General features: G+C 57.9%; 1 protein-coding gene and 1 long non-coding RNA gene across 20 annotated transcripts in view; one reads left to right on the forward strand and one right to left on the reverse strand.

The window, feature by feature from the left end:
* SHANK2 (SH3 and multiple ankyrin repeat domains 2) overlaps positions 1–17,902 on the forward strand; it is a 513,576-nt gene that overhangs the window by 294,709 nt on the left and 200,965 nt on the right. The window contains exon 1 of one of the 19 annotated variants that reach the window (XM_085010465.1): positions 13,745–14,101. The exons of the other annotated variants lie outside the window; for them this stretch is intronic. Coding sequence (XP_084866591.1) covers positions 14,035–14,101 — 67 coding nt within the window. The 5' untranslated portion in view covers positions 13,745–14,034. Of the gene's footprint in view, positions 1–13,744; positions 14,102–17,902 lie in introns of those variants that run through there. 19 annotated transcript variants of the gene reach the window in all.
* On the reverse strand, positions 12,930–13,691 carry LOC102159641 (uncharacterized). The gene is made up of 3 exons (XR_301540.4): positions 13,578–13,691; positions 13,386–13,493; positions 12,930–13,065 (listed from the first exon to the last, which is right to left on the reverse strand). It is a non-coding gene; the product is annotated as an uncharacterized LOC102159641 (long non-coding RNA).

The following is a 17,902-nucleotide window of genomic DNA, read 5'->3' on the forward strand; positions in this document are numbered from 1 at the left end:
GGGGAGTTTCAGGGCTGCGTAGGTGGAGGGAGGGGCCCACGTGCAGGACAGCACGGTCGGCTCTGACAGTCATCTTGCAATTGGTCACATGGTGTCTCATCCACATCAGCTTGATTGTTTTAAGTACAACTAATCTTTAGGTCCAGGGTTGATTTGTTCCCATGTCTTTGAGGCCATTTCTTGGAATTGTGGCAGCTGATGTCCTGGCTACAGTCTGCTCATCATGCAGTTAACTTCTTCCCTGTGGTGGGGGTTTCAGTGCCTACAGAACAGTGCAAAGGATGCGGCTCCAAATCTTAACTCTAGCCCTGGAGGAGGAACCGAAGGTTCTTGGTTTTTGCTTAATGACTAAACGATTGTTGTGTTGTCCTGTTTAACTGCTTCTCCTCTGCGTTTTCTCACTTCTCTGATTCAGTGTATTCTTTGGCTGAAGTTCTTCCACAGACGAGATGCAGGCAGAGGACATGGGGAGGGTGTGTGTGCTGGGAAGGCCCTGGGGTTCTGCTCAGTTTTAAGGCTGCAAATAGCATTAATGATAAGAGCGCCAGGAATGGAGCATCTAGGATGAAGCCACTGCAGCTCTTTGCAGGGCCGCACATCTGCATGGGGTGGGTACCATTACAGATGAGAAAATCGAGGCATGGAGAGGCCGACTGGCTCCCCCAAAGTCTCACCGCTGACCGTGGTGGGGGGGGCAGGACTGGGATACAGGCCACAGGGCGCAGGCACCCACACCGTCTTTTGCTTTTCTGTGACAAGTACTGAGATGCAATTCAAATGCCTTCCTAATCGTGCTTTGAAAGTGCACAATTCCGTGGCAGTTGGTGCATTTACAGAACTGTGCTACCATCCCTGCCACCTAGTTCCCAGGCCTTCTCATCCGTCCCACTGAGCATGAGATGGCACCTGTCATCAGTCACTCCCCCGCCTCCTCAGGCCCTAGAAACCCCAGTTGGCTTTCTGCCTCTGGGAAAGTTGGAGGGCACTCGCTTCCTCAACTGAGTGTCGTGTTTCATCAGAGGGGGCACAGGGGGTGCCGGGTGAATGAAATTCAGAGCCTCTGGATCTGGTTTTGTTTTCCTTTGGAGAAGGCCTGACACTCAGATGATCAGTAGGCCATGGAAAGATGCCCCACGTCTCTAAGGAGTAGAGAAACGCAGCTCAAGACCACGGCGAGGCACCGCCTCACGCCTGTCAGAATGGCCATCATTAACAAGTCCACAAACGACACCTGCTAGAGGGGGTATGGAGACGAGGGAACCCTCCTGCACTGGTGGTGGGATTTAAGTGGGTACAGCCACTCTGGAAAACAGCATGGAGGTGCCTTAGAAAGCTAAGGGGAGAGAGTTACCCTATGATCCAGCCATCCCACTGCTGGGCGTGTATCCAGACAAAACCCTAACTCAACAAGACACACCATTCGCAATAGTCAAGACAAGGAAACAACCTGAATGCCCATTGACAGATGAAGGGATTGCGATGTGGTCCATATATGCAGTGGAATACGACTCAGCCATAAAAAAGAATGAAATAATGCCATTTGCAGCAACATAGATGCAACTAGAGATTCTCATACTAAGTGAAGTAAGTCAGAAAGAGAAAGACAAGTATATATTATATGACTTACACGTGGAATCTAAAATATGACCCAAATGAACCCATCTCCAGAATAGAAAGAGACTCACGGACATAGAACAGCCTCGTGGTTGCCAAGGGGGAGACCGGAGTGAGTGGGATGGATGGGGAGTTTGGGGGTCGGTAGATGCAAACTATTACATTTATTTATTTATGTATTTATGTATGTATGTATGTATTTTGCTTTTTAGGGCCACACCCACAGCATATGGAGGTTCCCAGGCTAGGGGTTGAATTGGAGCTTCAGCTGCCGGCCTGCACCACAGCCACAGCCACGCAGGATCCAAGCCACATCTGCAACCTACACCGCAGCTCCTTGCAACACTGGATCCCCGACCCACTGAGCGAGGCCAGGGATCAAACCCGCATCCACATGATACTAGTCAGATTCATTTCCCCTGCGCCACCAGGGGACACTCCGCGAACTATTCCATTTAGAATGGATCCGCCGTGAGGTCCTACTGTACAGCACAGGGCATCTATCCAGTCTCTTGGGAGAGACCAGGACGGAAGGTAAGAAAGGAAAGTGTACACGTATGTAGGTATGACTGGGTCCCTATTCTGGATGGAAATTGGCACAACGTTGTCAATCAACTACAATTTTTTAAAAAAGGAAATTTGATGACAAAGAAAGCCTGAGTTGGTCTCTGGAATATAGCATCTCGGACAAGGCGAAGGCCATACAGCATCTGCCTTCCGGAAGGGCGTGTTTGTCTCAGCCTTGTTTCCAGACAGATGTGTTGATTGGGTGTAAAGCCATTCCCTCCATTTGAGCTAACGAGCTAACGAGCTCTCCCCTTCTGCCCAGATGCCCCGGAGCCCTGGTTTCCACGCTGGGTTCCTGGGAGCCCTGGGGACTGGCGCGGCGTCTGCCTAACAGCCCATCTGGACAGGGAACAGGCAGGGGGCAGGCTGCCAGGGTGTCTTGAGTTAATTGGCAGTTGGGAGGGGCCGCCCTGTACCAGATGAATTGAGTGCAGTGGCCCCGGAACCAGGGTGCCTGGGACCAGCCCGCTGGCTGAGGGAATGGGTGCCCCCTCACTAATCCCAGCAGAAGGCTGTGTGCTGCCATGTGGCTCCCGCCAAGTCCCAGCTGTGTTTGTGGAAGCATGTGGCCCTGCCCTGTCCCCGGCGAGCGGATGGAGTGCCCTGGGCACTGGCTGGGTACCGAATGGAGAGCATCCGTCCCTGTGTTGGTTACCAGGCGCTGCCCTCTCTGCCCAGCTCGGTCTCTATGGCGATGGTAAACGGAGCCGGAGTGGCGTGCGGGCTCCACAGCACACCTGCCGGCTCCAGCCCTGAGATGAATGCTCGCGTATCATTTATTCTCCTTATTTAAAGCCTCCCCTGCACAGCACAGTAAACACAGCGGAAACCTTGTAAATAACTTGTGAAAAATAGCCAACAAAATGGTCAGAAGGCCTCCCTGCCTTCTTTCCTCGTGAAGAGACGCACCCTGTGGCTTTGTGGGTTCTCTTTTGTTCGTGTCAATGGTTGTGCACAGACGTGAGAGCAGCCCGCGGCCTCCATGGGACAGCGCGGTGGATCAGCACCGTGGAACGGTCGTTGGCTTCTGCCGGGCACGTCTGTGGGCACAGCTGACCTTTCTGGGACCGCAGAAGGTCATTTATGCAGAGGCATCACTCAGGGTGGCCCAGAATGCTGACCCGGGTTTCCTGTCTCCACCTCCGGCCTGCCCCACGGGGGGTGGGGTGCGGGGCCGGGATGGTGGCGTGCATCTTACGAGCAAGGAGACCACAAGGGGAACACTCTTGCCCAAGAGCAGGAACTGCGAAGTGGCTGGGATTCTGTCTTAGAGCTGAAGCCCGACACCTTCCCCATGATGCCAGACCCCAGCCCCTGGAGTGCTGCCTGCTCCGCCTCGGTGCCTCTTACATCGTAAAACACATAACCCGCCGCCACCTTAGCAACAGGAAAGCCTTGGGAAGGACCCGGAAGCCCATGGAGACCCAGCATCCCCACAGCAGACCCCGCAGGTAGCTCCGTGTCTGGAAACAGACACTGAATGTGGTGGTTTACATATGAAGCACTAGCAGGCGCCCACTCTGAGTTTTCTGGACCGTCCTTCTAATGCTGGTGCTTCATCCCTGGGTCACCTTGCACCTGTAGACGCATAGCGCATTTTTGCACCATCAGGCATGTGCTCCATGAAAGGGGCAAGACTTGTCCTCTGTGTTTAGAACATGAAACCAACGCTAAGTGATGGCATGGCTTTGCAGAAATTCAAGTCGCTGGTGCAACAGTCAGCAGCTGCTGCATAAGAAACTGCCCCCAAACTTAGCAGCTTGAAAATAACCATCAATCTCAGGCCTCTGTAAATTGGCAGATTCGGCTGGGCTTTTCTGGGACCTTCTGCCATTTTTATGTCTGTAACGGCAGTTGGTAAACAATTAGCAGGTTTGGGGTGGGGGAGATGCTGAGCTGGCACAGGCTTATTGGCCGATGGCTGTGGGTGGCCCCTGGAAGTGTAGACTCAGAACTGGCACAGTGTCACCGACACTCTGTTCTCCTGGTCAGGGTCTCGGGGCCAGCCCAGATTCAGGGGATGGGCACACAGACCTGGTCTCTCCGTAGGAGGAGTTCAGTGTCACATGGCAAGTGGGCATGGATGCAGGGAGGGCAGTACTTGCAGCTCTTTTTGCCAATAGTCTGCCACAGCCAGCTGCCACCCGTCTTCTTCTCTGAAAACCTCCTGTGAGCCTCGCGGACAGAGACCCTGTGCCGCGCTGCTTTTGTTCACACCTCTCCTCAAGCCCTGATTCCCAGGGAGTGAATGATTTGACCTGTCCCCACCCCCAGCCAAATGGGACCCTGCATCTCCAGCCCCCACCCAGAGCCTGGCACACAGGCTCCCCCAGCTCTGGTGGGCTGGCGTGATTGGCCACAGGGGCCTGGGCCCGTCTGGTAGCTGGACCTCTGCTCTCACCACCTCCGAGACGGCTGAGGGCATCTCCCCAGCCCTGGGAGCCCAGGCCCCCCCACAATGCCAGCAGGAGCAGAGTGGGCCTCTGCCCATACCTGCCTTGTGTGTTAGAGTCTGGGAAAGGTTTCACAAAGGAGAGGCACCCATCCCAGCAGGGTGGGGAGGGGCATTTAAAGCCCCCACAGACTCAAAAGCAGCACAGCGCTGAGGGGCTCATCCAAGCTTGGAGAAAACACGTGGAGCCGACCAGCCTGAGTCGGGCCCCAGCCCTGCCACCGCTGTGTGACTTCACACACGCCCACGTGGGCGCGTGGCCCTTGGCGGGTGGCCACATCAGCTGTTAGATGGGACCAGTGATAAGACCAAGCCCACCTTGGGTGCTCGTGAAGATGGGCACAGATGCTGTGCCCAGGGGTGCCTGGCGTCTTCCCCACGCCTCCTTGGGTACCTCCCCCACCCTCCAGTTGTCTGCAGAGGGCGCCAGGAGAGTCGGTGAAGATGGGGGACAGATATGTAGGGTGCCCGCTGTGCACTGGCAGGAAGCAGGCCTTGGTAGCTGACCACCCTGGCTGTTGTTGACCCGGAGAGGTCTGCGCTGATACTGACCCATCTCCTCGCTCCGCACCCTTGTGGGACAGTGGCCTGCACCTGGGTGAGCCTGTATAGAGCAGCCCACAGGTCCGACTGATGCAGCCCGCCATGTGCCTTTGGGCGTCGGGGTCTCGCTCTGACCCCATTAGCCCAGTGCTCCAGCCAGCTGGTGGCGGCCGTGACAGGTCCGCCAGAGAAGGCCCCCCCCGGGGCGGGGCCGGGGGTGGGTGGGGGGGGTCATTCCGGGCCACCGTGCGCTGGCAAAGCCCCCAGTGCTCCACTCCTACCCTGACATCCGAGGAAATTCCTCCTGCGAACTCAGCTTTTAATAGTCCCCAAATGTTGCAATATGATTCACGTTAAATATGACACAGAACCAGCTGCAGATAAGTGAAATGTTGCTGGTTTGGGGTGTTAGTGGCATTTATGAATTTTGTGGGAAAACATTTACTCACTGAAATTCTGCGGTTAAAAAAAAATCACTCCCTTCAGTTCACTCCGCAGCATTCGTTTTCGCCTGTGTTATTTAGGCTAATGACCGCCTTGACATGAGCTTAAGGATTTTTTCCTCCAAAGAATCACGCTTTAAAGCACCGTTTCCCCCAAACATAGTATTTTCTTTTAGGTTCTTAACCGTGAAAGCACATGACACCTAGTGAAACCAAGCAGTCCCCAGACAGGCTTTTCTCGACAACAGCCCCCTGCACGTCTCCCACCTCTCGCTTAAGAACATCAGTCTTGGGAGTTCCCGTTGTGGCTCAGCGGGTTAAGAACCTGGCATCATGTCTATAAGGATGCGGGTTCGCGCTCTGGCCTCGCTCAGTGCGTTCAGGCTCTGGTGCTGCTGCAAGCTGGGACACAGGTCGCAGGTGCAGCTCAGATCTGGTGGGGCCGGAGGCTGGCAGCTGCAGCTCCGGTTTGATCCCTAGCCCAGGAACTTCCCTATGCCGCAGGTGGGGCCATAAAAAGGAAAAAAAAAAAGAAAAGAGTCACTCTCCTGAACCTTCCCTGAGTGTCAGCAAGTGTGGCCCAAGGGCTAAAGAACCAAGAAGTGAGAACATGCAGAGACAGAGGCCGCAGTCCAGCAGGAGAGCTGGTTACAATGCGAACGGTAGATGAGCCGTAAAGCGGGAGCGCAGGACCTGACGTTCCCCCCTAAAGTTCAAGATGCCAATGTCTGATGCACATTCCTAAGCTGTTTTTACAGAAACCAGACTCCCGCCAGAGGGAAGCTGCTGGCCGCCAGCACCTAGGCCCCAGACCAGTTGGAACGGGAAGGTGGAAGCCTGAGATTGCCGAACCCTGCGACCTCAGCGCCAGCCCGTCAGAGAACTGTCCCCGAGCCGAGCACACAGCCCGAGACCCCCTCCCTCACCTGCCTTTGAAAAGCCTCCCCCAGAGCCTCCAGGGAGTTCAGGTCCTTGGAGCACCAGCTGCCCGTTCTCCTTGCTGGGCGCCTGCAATAAACACTGCTTTCCGTCACCAGACCTGGTGTCAGTAGATTGGCTTCTTCTGCACAGGCGAATGGACCCAAGTTCGGTTCCGTGATGACAGCTGGCACTCAGCACGTGTTGGGGTCCTTGCCTTGGGACTGACCTATGTGGAGGAGCGGGTTTTTGCTTTCTGTCCCTTAACTCCTTCTGTCTGAATGGCTTCCCTGTGGGGGTGCATGGGCGTAAACACACGGTCCCCTCCGCCCGCCTGGCCGGTGACCCCCGCCTGATCAGCTCCTTAGATCGTGAGAGGTTTCTGCTGCAAACAGTGAGTGCTTGGCTTCTCTAGACCCAGAGTTAGCCTGCATCCCCGCCGCCTCTGGACTGGTGTCTGGGCTCGGGGGCCGCCCAGATGGGACCTGACCCGGGGGGCCCCAGCATGGCTCTGGGGAGGGGAGCTTGACAGCAGCCAGCAAGAAGCCATTTCTTGCATCCTGAGAATTACATGTCGTCTGAATTTCTCAAAGGATAACATGTTATGTGCTCCGAGGAGAAGACGGCCCAGCTAAGATCCAGAAAGATTCTGAGAAGGACGCTCAGTCCAAGCATTCTTCTGGCAGTGGTGGTGCTTGGGAAGGTTTGTGTGTGTTCGTAAATGCACGCGCATGTACACACACACATACACACACAAACCCATTCCCTGACTGAGTCTTTGTTCACTGACCAAGCGTAAGAATGGTCTTCGGGGAGTTCCCCTTGTGGTTCAGCAGGTTGAAAACCCAACATATTGTCCGTGAGTTTCTGGGTTCGATCCCTGGCCTCGCTCAGTGGGTTAAAGATCCAGCATTGCTGTGAGCTGTGGTGTGGGTCGCAGATGCAGCTCTGATCCCACATTGCCGTGGCTCTGGTGCAGGCTGACGGCTACAGCTCCAATTCGACCCCTAGCCTGGGAACTTCCACGTGCCCCGGGTTTGGCCCTAAAAAGGCAAAAAAAGGAAAGAAAAGAATGAACTTCAGGGCCTACAGGACCCACCTCTTGATGAGGAGTCCAGGGTTGGGTGTGTGTTTAGGGTTTTTCCACCCGTCCATGGACCGGGCCGGGGTTAGGCTGTAGGAAGGTGCTGTGCGCTGTTTCTGCCCCCAGTGTGCTCAGCGCAGCGCGGGGCGGCGGCTGGCGCATCCTAGCTGTTCAGTAAACCACCCCTCGGGGGCGCTTCCCTTTGCTTCTCTCTTAGCTTTTCTTCGCGTCTCCCTCTGACCGTCTCCCTCCCCGTCGTCCCCGCACTTCCCGGCGTCTGGAGGAGAGTATGTTCCCCACGGAACGTCTGTGTCATGTTGCCCCAGCGTGGGTACCCAGTATGGCTCTGGACTCTGAACGCGTGGCGTTTTATTGATGACCTGCTGTTGTGGGGCGGTGTCACTGCGAACCGAGAGGTTTGCCCCAGGCATGTGACCGTCCCTGGGTCAGGGGGTGGGGGGCGGGGCTGGGTTCCGCTGGCTCCTCTCCTGGCGTGGTGGCCGGGCTGCGTCCTCAGCCAAAAGAGTGACTGCAGAAGGATCCCTTCCAGTCGTCAGCAGAATCGAGTTCCCCTGGCTTTGCAGGACTACGTGCTGCAGTTTCTTGCTGCCTGGAGGCTGCAGGCCCCCCTCAGCAGGCAGAGGCCACCCCCAGTTCCTCCCAAGAGGGACCCCCGAAGTTGATCACCTGCTTCGTCCCACCAACACAGGAGGGTGGGGAGAGAGAGATGCCGGTGAGAAAGACACTACTGTTTCGTATGCGACAGTCCTGTGATGACACACGCCCTGTCCCCTTGGCCCTATTCCTCGGGTTAGAAGCAGGCCCCAGGTCCCGCCCCCACACTCACATGGAGGACTGTCACTGGGAGACGGGGTCCCTGAGGACACTGCACAGCCTGTCTGCCACAGGGGCCATTAGCATATCTTTAACCCCCAGTGGGGTCTGATGCTATTTTGTAAAAAGTCCTATCGAGAGAAGGAAACTAGGAGAGTTCCCACTGTGGCACAGTGGGTTAAGAATCCTACTGCGGCAGTTCCAGTCACTGCAGAGATGTGGGTTTGATCCCCAGCCCAGCAGAGGAGGTTAAGGATCCAGGGTTCACGCAGCTGCAGCAGAGGTCACAGCTGCAGCTCAGATTCAATCCCTGGCCCAGGAAATTCCTTATGGAAGTTCCACGTGCTGTGGGTGCGACCTCAAAAAAAGCGAGAGACAGAGAAGGCCAAATGGAAAAGTGAGAGCTGGGGTTTCTTCAGTGTCAGTGGTGGGGTTTTTCTCTGAGTACGTGGTGTCCTTTGCAAAGCTTTGGTTTTTCCAAAACCTCTTTGTCAGGAGGCTCAGAATCTTCCAGAGCGCATTGTATCCTGCTGCCGCTTCCGTCATCAGTCCTGCTTGTGAGCGAAGAGATTCTTTGACTGACTCCCCAGGTTAAAGCGCCATGAGCCTTTGAGGGGTCGTGGGGCGGGAGGTGAGGTTTTGACGCGTGTTTCTGGCTCAGTGGTTCTCACCCCTTTCGGAAAGCATCTCTTGCAGCATCTCTGAGGTTCTCAGTGATAAGAGGCATCTTGGAAAACAGTTATGTGCAAGACCCCTTGTATCTCAAGTGAAATTCTTACATTAAAACCACCGTACACATCATTCCAAAAAATTAGCATCACACCCTTTGCCCGTCAGTGCCTGGTAGGATCAAACACCTTTGCAGGTGCTTCAAACAGGGGGATGGAAGCCAGGAAATTGGCTTCAAAGGACTGGAAGGGACAGAAGAGGGTCGGTGACGTCACCCAGACACAGGTCATCGCAAGAGGCCACCACGGCCCCTGGGTTAGGGCAGCTGGGAGAGCCAAGAGGCATGCCTCGGGGCATGTGAGGGCTTCCTGCCAGGGACGTGCAGAGCGGCGCGGCGTGGGGGTCCGCAACATGCAATGTTCTTACCCCCCGCAACCCCAGGGTGCAGAAGAGGGGGTGGCAGGATTCAAGAACAAGTGCACATCTGTGCTGTGGTGGCGGGGGGCATGAAAGGGCCCGTGATGAGGGGGAGGGTCATTTAGGTGGGGACCCCCAGGCCATAAAACACTAGTTAGACGGACGCACCGCTTGGGGAATCGCCGTGGCGCCCCAGATGCCGCCTGGTACACCACACACCTTGCGAGTCCCTGCCGCGGGGGTGTCACCGATCGCTCCACAGAATAAAGAATACCCTTCCCTTGATGTTGAAGGTGCTGGCGTTGCTGGAGAATCCACACCCAAAGTACCAGGTCTCGTGTGATGGCTGTGTGGGTTCTGAGTTCAGAGTTTTAAGAAGGTCTTCTGGGAGTTCCCTGGTGGCTCTGTGGGTTAAGGATCTGGTGTCACTGTTGTGGCTCGAGTTTGATCCTCGGCTTGTGAACTTCTGCATGCCACAGGCGCCGCCAGGAAAAAAAAGGGGGGGGGTCTGCTGTTCATCTGGAGTTGGGGGCACTGACGACACCCCAGCCCTTCCAGCGCATGCTCGTAGTACCTTCCCAGCATCGGGATGGTGGATCTCCAGACCACCCGAGGACACAGGACTGCCCCCCAAAACACCGGGGGTGCCCTGCTGCTTGCAAAGAGGCACCCAGAGCCCAACCCCACCTGCAGCTACATTCAGAGAGAACCACGCTTGCCTGGAAAGTAGGATTTGCACGACCTGGCCCCAGACCCCACCACTCCCTATTGTCCAATGCCTGCTCCTTTACACACAGCCTCCCTCGATGTAACTCCTGCATATAACTCCGGTTCGCTTATTAAACCCAGTGGACGGATACTCATTGAGAACTGAGCCTGTGCTGGATGCTGGGATGGAGCCTCAGAGGCAGGAGAGCACCTGTGTGCCTGTGAGCAGCTCCCAGTCGGGGAAACCCTACACGCCACACCTACGGGCTGTGACATGTGCCAGTGGGATGCAGGAGAGATGCTGGGCCCTCCCAGGCAGAGCACAGGGCCGACCTGGGAGATGCAGTCTGTGCGTGGCGAGCAGAAGAATCCCTACGTCCTGGGTACCGACGGTGCAGAAGGAGGTGCCCAGTGGGGTCAGGGAGGAGTCCAGTGTCGTCCCCGCCGTGCCGGGCAGAAGGAGGGCCGGGGTCTAAGGAGCGTGTGCTGGGCCCCTTCAGGTGCTGCAAAGAAGCTGTGAGTTTTAGATTGTCTTCGGTAATTCTTCCCGCGCTGTGTGTGTGTGCATGTGTGTGTGTGCATATTTGTGTGAACACACAACGTCAGGCCTGCTGGGTTCTAAGTGATTAGAGGCAGGTGTTCGGCCGAGGGCAGCAGACACCTCTTGCGTCTTCAGTCCCCTCCCGGGAGGGAAGCTCCGTGGGGTGATGGACGCAGAGTCTAGCTGTTCTGTTGGTGGCGCGGCAACCGAGGGCTCTTGGGGCTGCATAGCCACCCCGTGGCTCCCTCTCCGTCCCCCGAGGCTCAGAGCCTTGTCCATCCCCACCTCATGGAGGCAGGAACACGCGGTCTCACCTGCTTAGGCCGCCGACCGGGGCTCACACCGCAGCCCCTTCCTTCTTGTGGTCCTGGGGCCGGAGGCCAAGGTCCGGGCCCCGGGTTTGTCTCTGGAGAGGCCTGTCCTCTGGGTGCGCAGGCGGCCGTCTTCTCGCCCTCGCAGGGCGGGAGCTGGGGTCTCTCCCTCTCCTTGTAAGGACACTCATTCCGGGGCCGGGAGGTTCCACCCTCATGACCTCTTCCAGCCCTAGTCACCCACAAACGGCCTCCCACGGGGTGGGGGAGGCTGCAGCACAGGCATTTGAGGAGGAGGACTTGATTCAGGTCAAGATGCGGCTCCAAGAGCTTCAGGGACAACCCTGAAGCCCCGTGACCCATGGGTGTCGGGGGAGGGGTACGGACCCTAAAATCCTGTGACCCGTGGGCATTGAGGGGGGGCTGCAGACCCTAAAGTCCCGTGACCTGTGACCCGTAGGCGTCAGCGGAGGGTGCAGACCCCAGCCGCCGTGACCACCAGGGGTGGAGCTAACTCTGCCGTCTCTGGAGGCGTCAGCAGGAGGGTCCTGGTCTGTGGCTACGTGTGTCACCCTGGGGCCACGTCCGTCTTTGGTGGGTGTGGCCCAGGGTGACACACGCAGGTGCAGACCGGGTGTACAGTTTTGCACCTGTACACACGCAGATGCAAAACTTCAGGGTTTACGCAGTGCATTTGGTGGGGACACAGGGACATCTGTGGGGCTCAGGCCTGGGGACACAGGGACGCCGGTCAGACTGGCCTTTGCCTACGTGGAGCCACCTCCCAGCCGTTGCCCGGGTTTTAGTTAGTCCTCCCAAGAAGACGCATTCCTGCTGGTCCATTTTTCCCGATGCTGAATCTCAAAAAGGGCAAGAAACTTGCCCAAGGTCACGGCTCAGGAGGGGCCCGCCCAGGGTTCGTCCACCCCCCGCTCCCCTTTCCTGTGCAGGCGCCCGCTGCCATCAGCCTCCGGGAGGGACAGGGCGCCTCCAAGGACACGCGCTATGGAGCCCCCAGGGGCGGGGGACGCGTGCACGGCGTGGAGCAGGGGGCCGGGCTGCAGTGGAAAATGAGTGCTATTTTTACCCTCCTGTCTCCACTGCTGCCTCCCACTAGGTCCCTCCTGGAGAGTGGCGGTGGCAGCCCTTGGGCCTCCCACTTGCCAGGCACAGGCTATTTCTGTGACCCCCTACTTTGCCCGGAGCCCAGTCAGGGTGCGTTGGGGGGTGGGGGGGCTCTGGGCCGCAGGGAGCAGGATTAGGAACCGCTCCAATCCGATTAGGGAACCCAGTCAGAGCCTCACGTTTCCCTGCGTAGCCATGAAGCCCGCGTTTCTTCATCCCCACAGTTCACCAAAGAGCAAGGCGGGATCTGGGGACCCTGGATGGGCATGGGGCTGGGTCCAGAGGCCCGGTGCCAGGCCCAGGCCCGCCTTTACCCGGCTGTGTGCCTTTAGGTCATTCCCTTGGCCTCTCTGGGCCAATGTCCTATCTCTCAGTCTCTGTGGGGCATTTATTCCGACACGGGTGGGTGAATAGGACTCAAAGGATGAGTCATACCTCGAAGCAGGCAGCCTTGAGCCACAGCAGCCTGCAGGTAGAGTTTTGCGCTCTTCACATGAGCATGAAATAAAAGGATTAACAACCTTGTAACAACTAACATCCTGTTGGAATAACTTACATATTAATTATTCACTTCGTTAAGTCACTGGTTGGAGTAATTGAAAATTAACTTAAGATACTTGGTGATTATCCTCCTCTGACAAATCAGAGGCTGGACCTGGGCCACACAGCTGGTCGGGGCAGAGCGGGGACCTGGCTCCGGGCAGTCGCCTGGCCGCACAGCCTGCCTCTCGGGATCTCGGCACGTTCGTTCACAGAGAATCACCACCCCTGGGGACCAACGGCAAGCCTGCAGCTCAGAGAGGTGAGGGGTCTGAGGCCACAGAGTCAGCTCCTGGCAGCTGTTGAAGGAAAGAAATTGATGACACATGTGAAGAAGGAACGAGAGCCCCGTTCTACCTCCCCCCGACCCCGACCTTTCCCAAGCCGGAGCTGAGAGGGCCTGGCTGCAAAGGAGGCGGGCTCGGCCCCCAGCCCCGGAGCCTTGCCTCATGCCCTGCAGAGCTCTCACCCCCAGTCTTCACATGGGATGCATGGGGTGTCACCAGATGTCCCCCCAGCATCCCTCCGGACCACCCCAGGTCCCTCCGTCCCCCTCCCCCCGCTCCCAGGATGCACAGACCAGCAGAAGTTACAAACAGGTGCTTCCAGCCACAGGTACCTTCGCTGAGATGCCGTCGCTCCCTCTGGCCTTGGCTCTGCAGCGTGGTGTGTCCAACATGGACCTCACCGCCCGGCCGCGCACCCCACCGAACGCAGGGCTCGGAACCTGCCGAGACCGAGAAAAACCCTGTGTTGCAAAATGAGAAAGCCGACATTCAGGACAAGGACAGCCGCAGCCCCTAAGTGTTACCTCAGCCCCGTGCTCATCGCGGGGTTGAATCATTTTCCTCTCCCCACTAATGGCATGCGTAATTGCACTGGTTTTCCAGGCGTCCTTCACCCGTACTTATTTAGACTAGTGACTGATGCATCGCCATGGAAACCGGCACTAGGAGGAAAAAAAAAACCATCCCCAGTACAGTGGGAAGTGGAAGGATGCGGGCTGTAATCCGGAGCTTACAACTTGTGTCAAAGAACCGAATTCGCCGCCGATCCCGACGTGCGGTCTCCAGAAGTCGAACCGGCGAACTTGCTCATGGATTAAACACTCGGAGCCATCTTTCTTCTTCCTCTGATATTTTTCCCCCCTTTTGTTCTGCCATTCCGACCCCGGAGGGCTGCAACTTTTTTTCCTCTCGGATTAACAGACAATAGTAGAGGAGGCCGGCCTCGTGGACGCGGGCTCCACATGGACCAGCCTGACTGAGATGGTCACACCCAGGTTGGAGACGATGGCTGAGAATTCCCGCTTCAAGAAGAAAGTTCATTTCGGAGGTACAGTGCCGTCTCCCGGACCTGCTCCGGGGTGCTGTGCTGGGGCTTTGTTCTGGACCCGCCGGCTGGCGGGGTCTGTGGGCCCTGCCGGCGCTGGGGGAGGCGGGCTGGCAGGCCGGGGAGGCAGTGGCTGTGCGCTGGGTGTGTTTCCGAATGACTGTATCTCTGGAGGTTGTGCTTCCACCACGTCTCTCTCCAGCTCCCGAGGCAAACGGGCACATCAGGGTAGCCGACGAGCCCAGCGGGAGGATTCTGGATCTGACTCTGGGCTCCGTTAGAGTCCCCAGGGGCCTTTCCAGCGTCTCAAGAGTCCCCTGGAGTGGCGGGGGGTGGGGGGGTTGTTAAAACCAACTGGAGCATCTATTCCTAGTAAGCGCTGCGGTCCAAGGGCGGCCTGACGGCCGCGTCGTGAACAGCTGTGACTCAAATGCATAGACGGCCCAGGATTCCTGTGTGTTCTCCCCCCCTCCAAAGAACTGGACAGAAAGTGCCCCCCAGCCGGACCAGCACAGCATGCCCTCCACCCGTCCGGCCTGCCCTCCTTCAAGGAAAGCATGGCTTGTTTGGTTCTTAGTTCTCTCTTTTTAAATCGAGTGGACTGTGCTTCGTTGGCGTGGTCACTGTTGAGACAGGGAAACACCATATGTGGGTTCAGATGGCATCGCTTTCTTCAGTTTCTACGGGAGGTTCTTACCAGCCGCTCCCTCCCGCTCCCAGAAGCGGAGGACAGAGGACGAGGACGGGACTCGCTTTCAAGGGCTCCGGCTGGGACGACGCTCGGCGACCTGGTCAGATAAGACGCGTCTCCTTGGCAGAGCCCCTCCCAGGTGTCCCTTTGACGTGTGTCCCTGAGCCGTGAATGGTCGAGGCTCCAGGGACCCTTCCCAGTCCTCCTGCTGGTCCTCACACCTGCTGGCCCGAGGCCTGCCAGGGGCGTGGGGCATCTTTGGGGGGGAGGAACAGGCTGGTGGGTTGCAGGCAATGAGTACCCGAGAGGCTGGCCCTGTTTGTAAGGTCACTGGCAGGGTGGGTCTTTGTGGGATCCGTTAGCACCCCTGGGAGCCACCTACCCCTCCCCCGAGCGCCCCCCCACCCCGCCCGAGCCTTCTAGGGGAGAATCCAGTTGCTCCCTCGATCCTGGACCGCAGTTAGCCCGAGATTGGAGATTTGCCTGCTTCGGTGCCGAGCTGGGAGGACTCAGCTGTCTGCCCACATGATCGGGGCGGTTTCCTTGAGCTCAACAGGTCTTTTTTTCCTCTGTGTCCTATTTCCTGTGCTTCGGCTGCCAGGGTCCCTAAAAAAGATTTTAAGGAACTAAAATGAATCCTCCCGCCTCCAGTCGGCTCCGGGGTTTAAATCCAGCTCTGCTGCCCCTGGGCACCAACTTCATCTGTCCAGGCCTGTCCCCAGGGGTGGGGCCCGACCCTGCTGCCAGGGAGGGCGTTATAAGGATGGAGAGAGGTGCTCCCGGTTGAGGCTCCAGAATGGGGCTGCCCTGCGCCTCGGTTCCATGCTGGGCGCTGAGGCGGGCAGAGAAAGGCTGCAGTCAAGCGGGACCCCAGAGGGGGTGCTCTTTGGAGGGGGGCCATGATGCTGGAGGGGCCGGTGTTGGGTGGAGGCTGCGGGATGGGGAAGCCAGGTGCGGATCTGACCAGATCCCCGGGCTCCACGGGAGGGCCACTGCTCCCCCTGGGCCCGGCAGCTGGAGTCGGTTCCAGAAAAGTCTTTCCTAAGGTGTTTCACACACGCTGTCCCGCTGCATGGTTACGCCAGCGCTGGGCACTGGGCCAGGGTGTGCCGGCATCTCCCGGCCCCTCAGAGGGGACGAGCAGGACCTCCTTGGCATGGACACTGCACCCGAGCTTAGCAACAAGAAGCAATCCGGGCTCTGAGTCCTCCATTTACTGTAATTTCCCCTTCAGCTGCCTGGCTGGCTCTGTGTACTGGTATAAATGCTTCCACTAAGCTGCCTGGGCTGATTTAAAAAAAAAAAAAAAAAAAGGAAGGAAGAAAGAAAACCTTCTGATTACTATGGAGTAGAAACCATCTCCTTGACAGCCAGCGGCTCTATCCATTTGTCCAGCCAATCTGGGCGGGTGGAGATCAGAAAGCAGGACCAGGAACCTGGCTTCCTCGGCTTCCCAGGAGCGCCCCAGCCTCGCCTGGCCCGAGAGTGGTGAGCCCCGGAGAGGTGGACAGAGCAGAGGTGTGGTCCCAGGCGCTGGGTTCCCCGGGCAGGAGCGACTGGGGAGTCAGGTGTCAGAGGTGGGGCCCCACACTGTGGCCCTAGGCAAGTCCCGCTTATCCTCCAGTGAGGTCCTGAGCCTGGGGTCTGGGGTTCCTACGACCCCTAGTGACTCCAAGCACATTCTCCAGGGGATTACTCATCTCTAAGGTGCATCCTTGAAAAATTCAAAGTGGGGGGGGGGGCAGGATGCAGTCCCGTGTGTGCCATGCCTTGAGCCAGGTTCGGGTCCCAGCTCTGCCGCTCACCAGCCGAGCACCTTGGACACTGCGCAGTCGTGTCTGGTTTTCTCCTGGTAGAACAGATGTGCCTCATGAAGCTGCTGAGTGGTTACAGCAGAGACGTTGAGAGAGCAGCCTGAAAACCAGTTCATCACTCAATTCTGTGTGACCTGGGGGCCGTCACTTAACCTCTCTGTGCCTCGGTTTCCTCCCCTGTGACAACAGCGCCTGTCTCCTGGGGCCGCTGGGGACTAAGTCAGAGGCTAAACCGGAGATGTGTATTTGCAGTCGAGATTGCAGTTAGGTGCTGGGTTGATTTCCAGAACAGAACCCTCAGGAACACACAGGGCTTTCCTGTGCCACCCAACAGGATGGCGGGCCCGGACCCGCCGGGCTCCTTGCTCCTGCCTGCTCTCCTCACCGCCCCCTTGCTTCCACAAATCCAGAGGAGAAAGGGGGCCATGCCCTGGGGAGGCCTGGTTTGGGGAAGGGAAGCCCCGCCCAGCAGATGCCTGCTCCCATCTCATTGGCCAAGACTTGGTCACATGGCCGCACTGGGCGGAGTCTGGGGACGTGGTTCCTGGCCACGCAGTCCCCCGGAAGGAAAGGAATCAGAGCTTGGAAGTAGGTGTCGAGTGGCCTGCAGGGAGTGCTTGTCAGAAGGAAGCCCCCCTCCCAGCCCCCCAGGCGCAGGGCAGACTCTGCTCCCAGGGTGGCCGGGCAGTGCAGGGCCGTGCTTCGGACAAGTAGCCTCAGGGCTGGATCGCCTGGGCTGGAACCCCAGCTGCCTCCCAGCCTCGCCTGCAGGGTGGAGGGTGACACTGCCGATGGCGTGGGGTTGCTGGAACGTTACAGGGAGCCCCCGTGTTTTGCGCTCAAAACAGTGCGTGGCCGCTAGCATCACCCCCTGTGATGCGGACGGCGGGGTGGATGTTTGCAGACCAGGACGAGGAGGTGGCAGTGATGCACCTGGGCTCGTCTCCCCACCCCTTCCTCGTCCTTGTCCGCAAGCCCTGCTCTGGGAGGCTGGCTCTCCCGTCCCGTGGGTCCTCCTTCTGACCACTTAACAAGCATCTCGGCTGAGCCAGGGCCATGGCCCTTGCACCCAGGCGCCCTTGGTTACCAGGCGCTCGGGCTCACCTCTCCCGAGTCGATGAAGTTGGCACCCGAGCCCTGCTGCCACCGGAGCTCCACGAGGGCTCCGCAGCTGCGCCCAGCATGGGGCAGGGAGACCCCTTCCTGGAGTTACAGTGATCGAGTGGCTCGCCCTTCACTCAGCATGGCAGCTGCTGCTCGTTCTCCAGGTGTTTCCTGTCTTCTCACAAAGCAGTGATG

The sequence above is a fragment of the Sus scrofa genome, chromosome 2 (assembly GCF_054392235.1).
Source record: "Sus scrofa isolate SSC_HxYL_T2T_F1_AM1 chromosome 2, Sscrofa_HxYL_maternal_Yorkshire_Landrace_v2.0, whole genome shotgun sequence".
Taxonomy (NCBI): Eukaryota; Metazoa; Chordata; class Mammalia; order Artiodactyla; family Suidae; genus Sus; species Sus scrofa.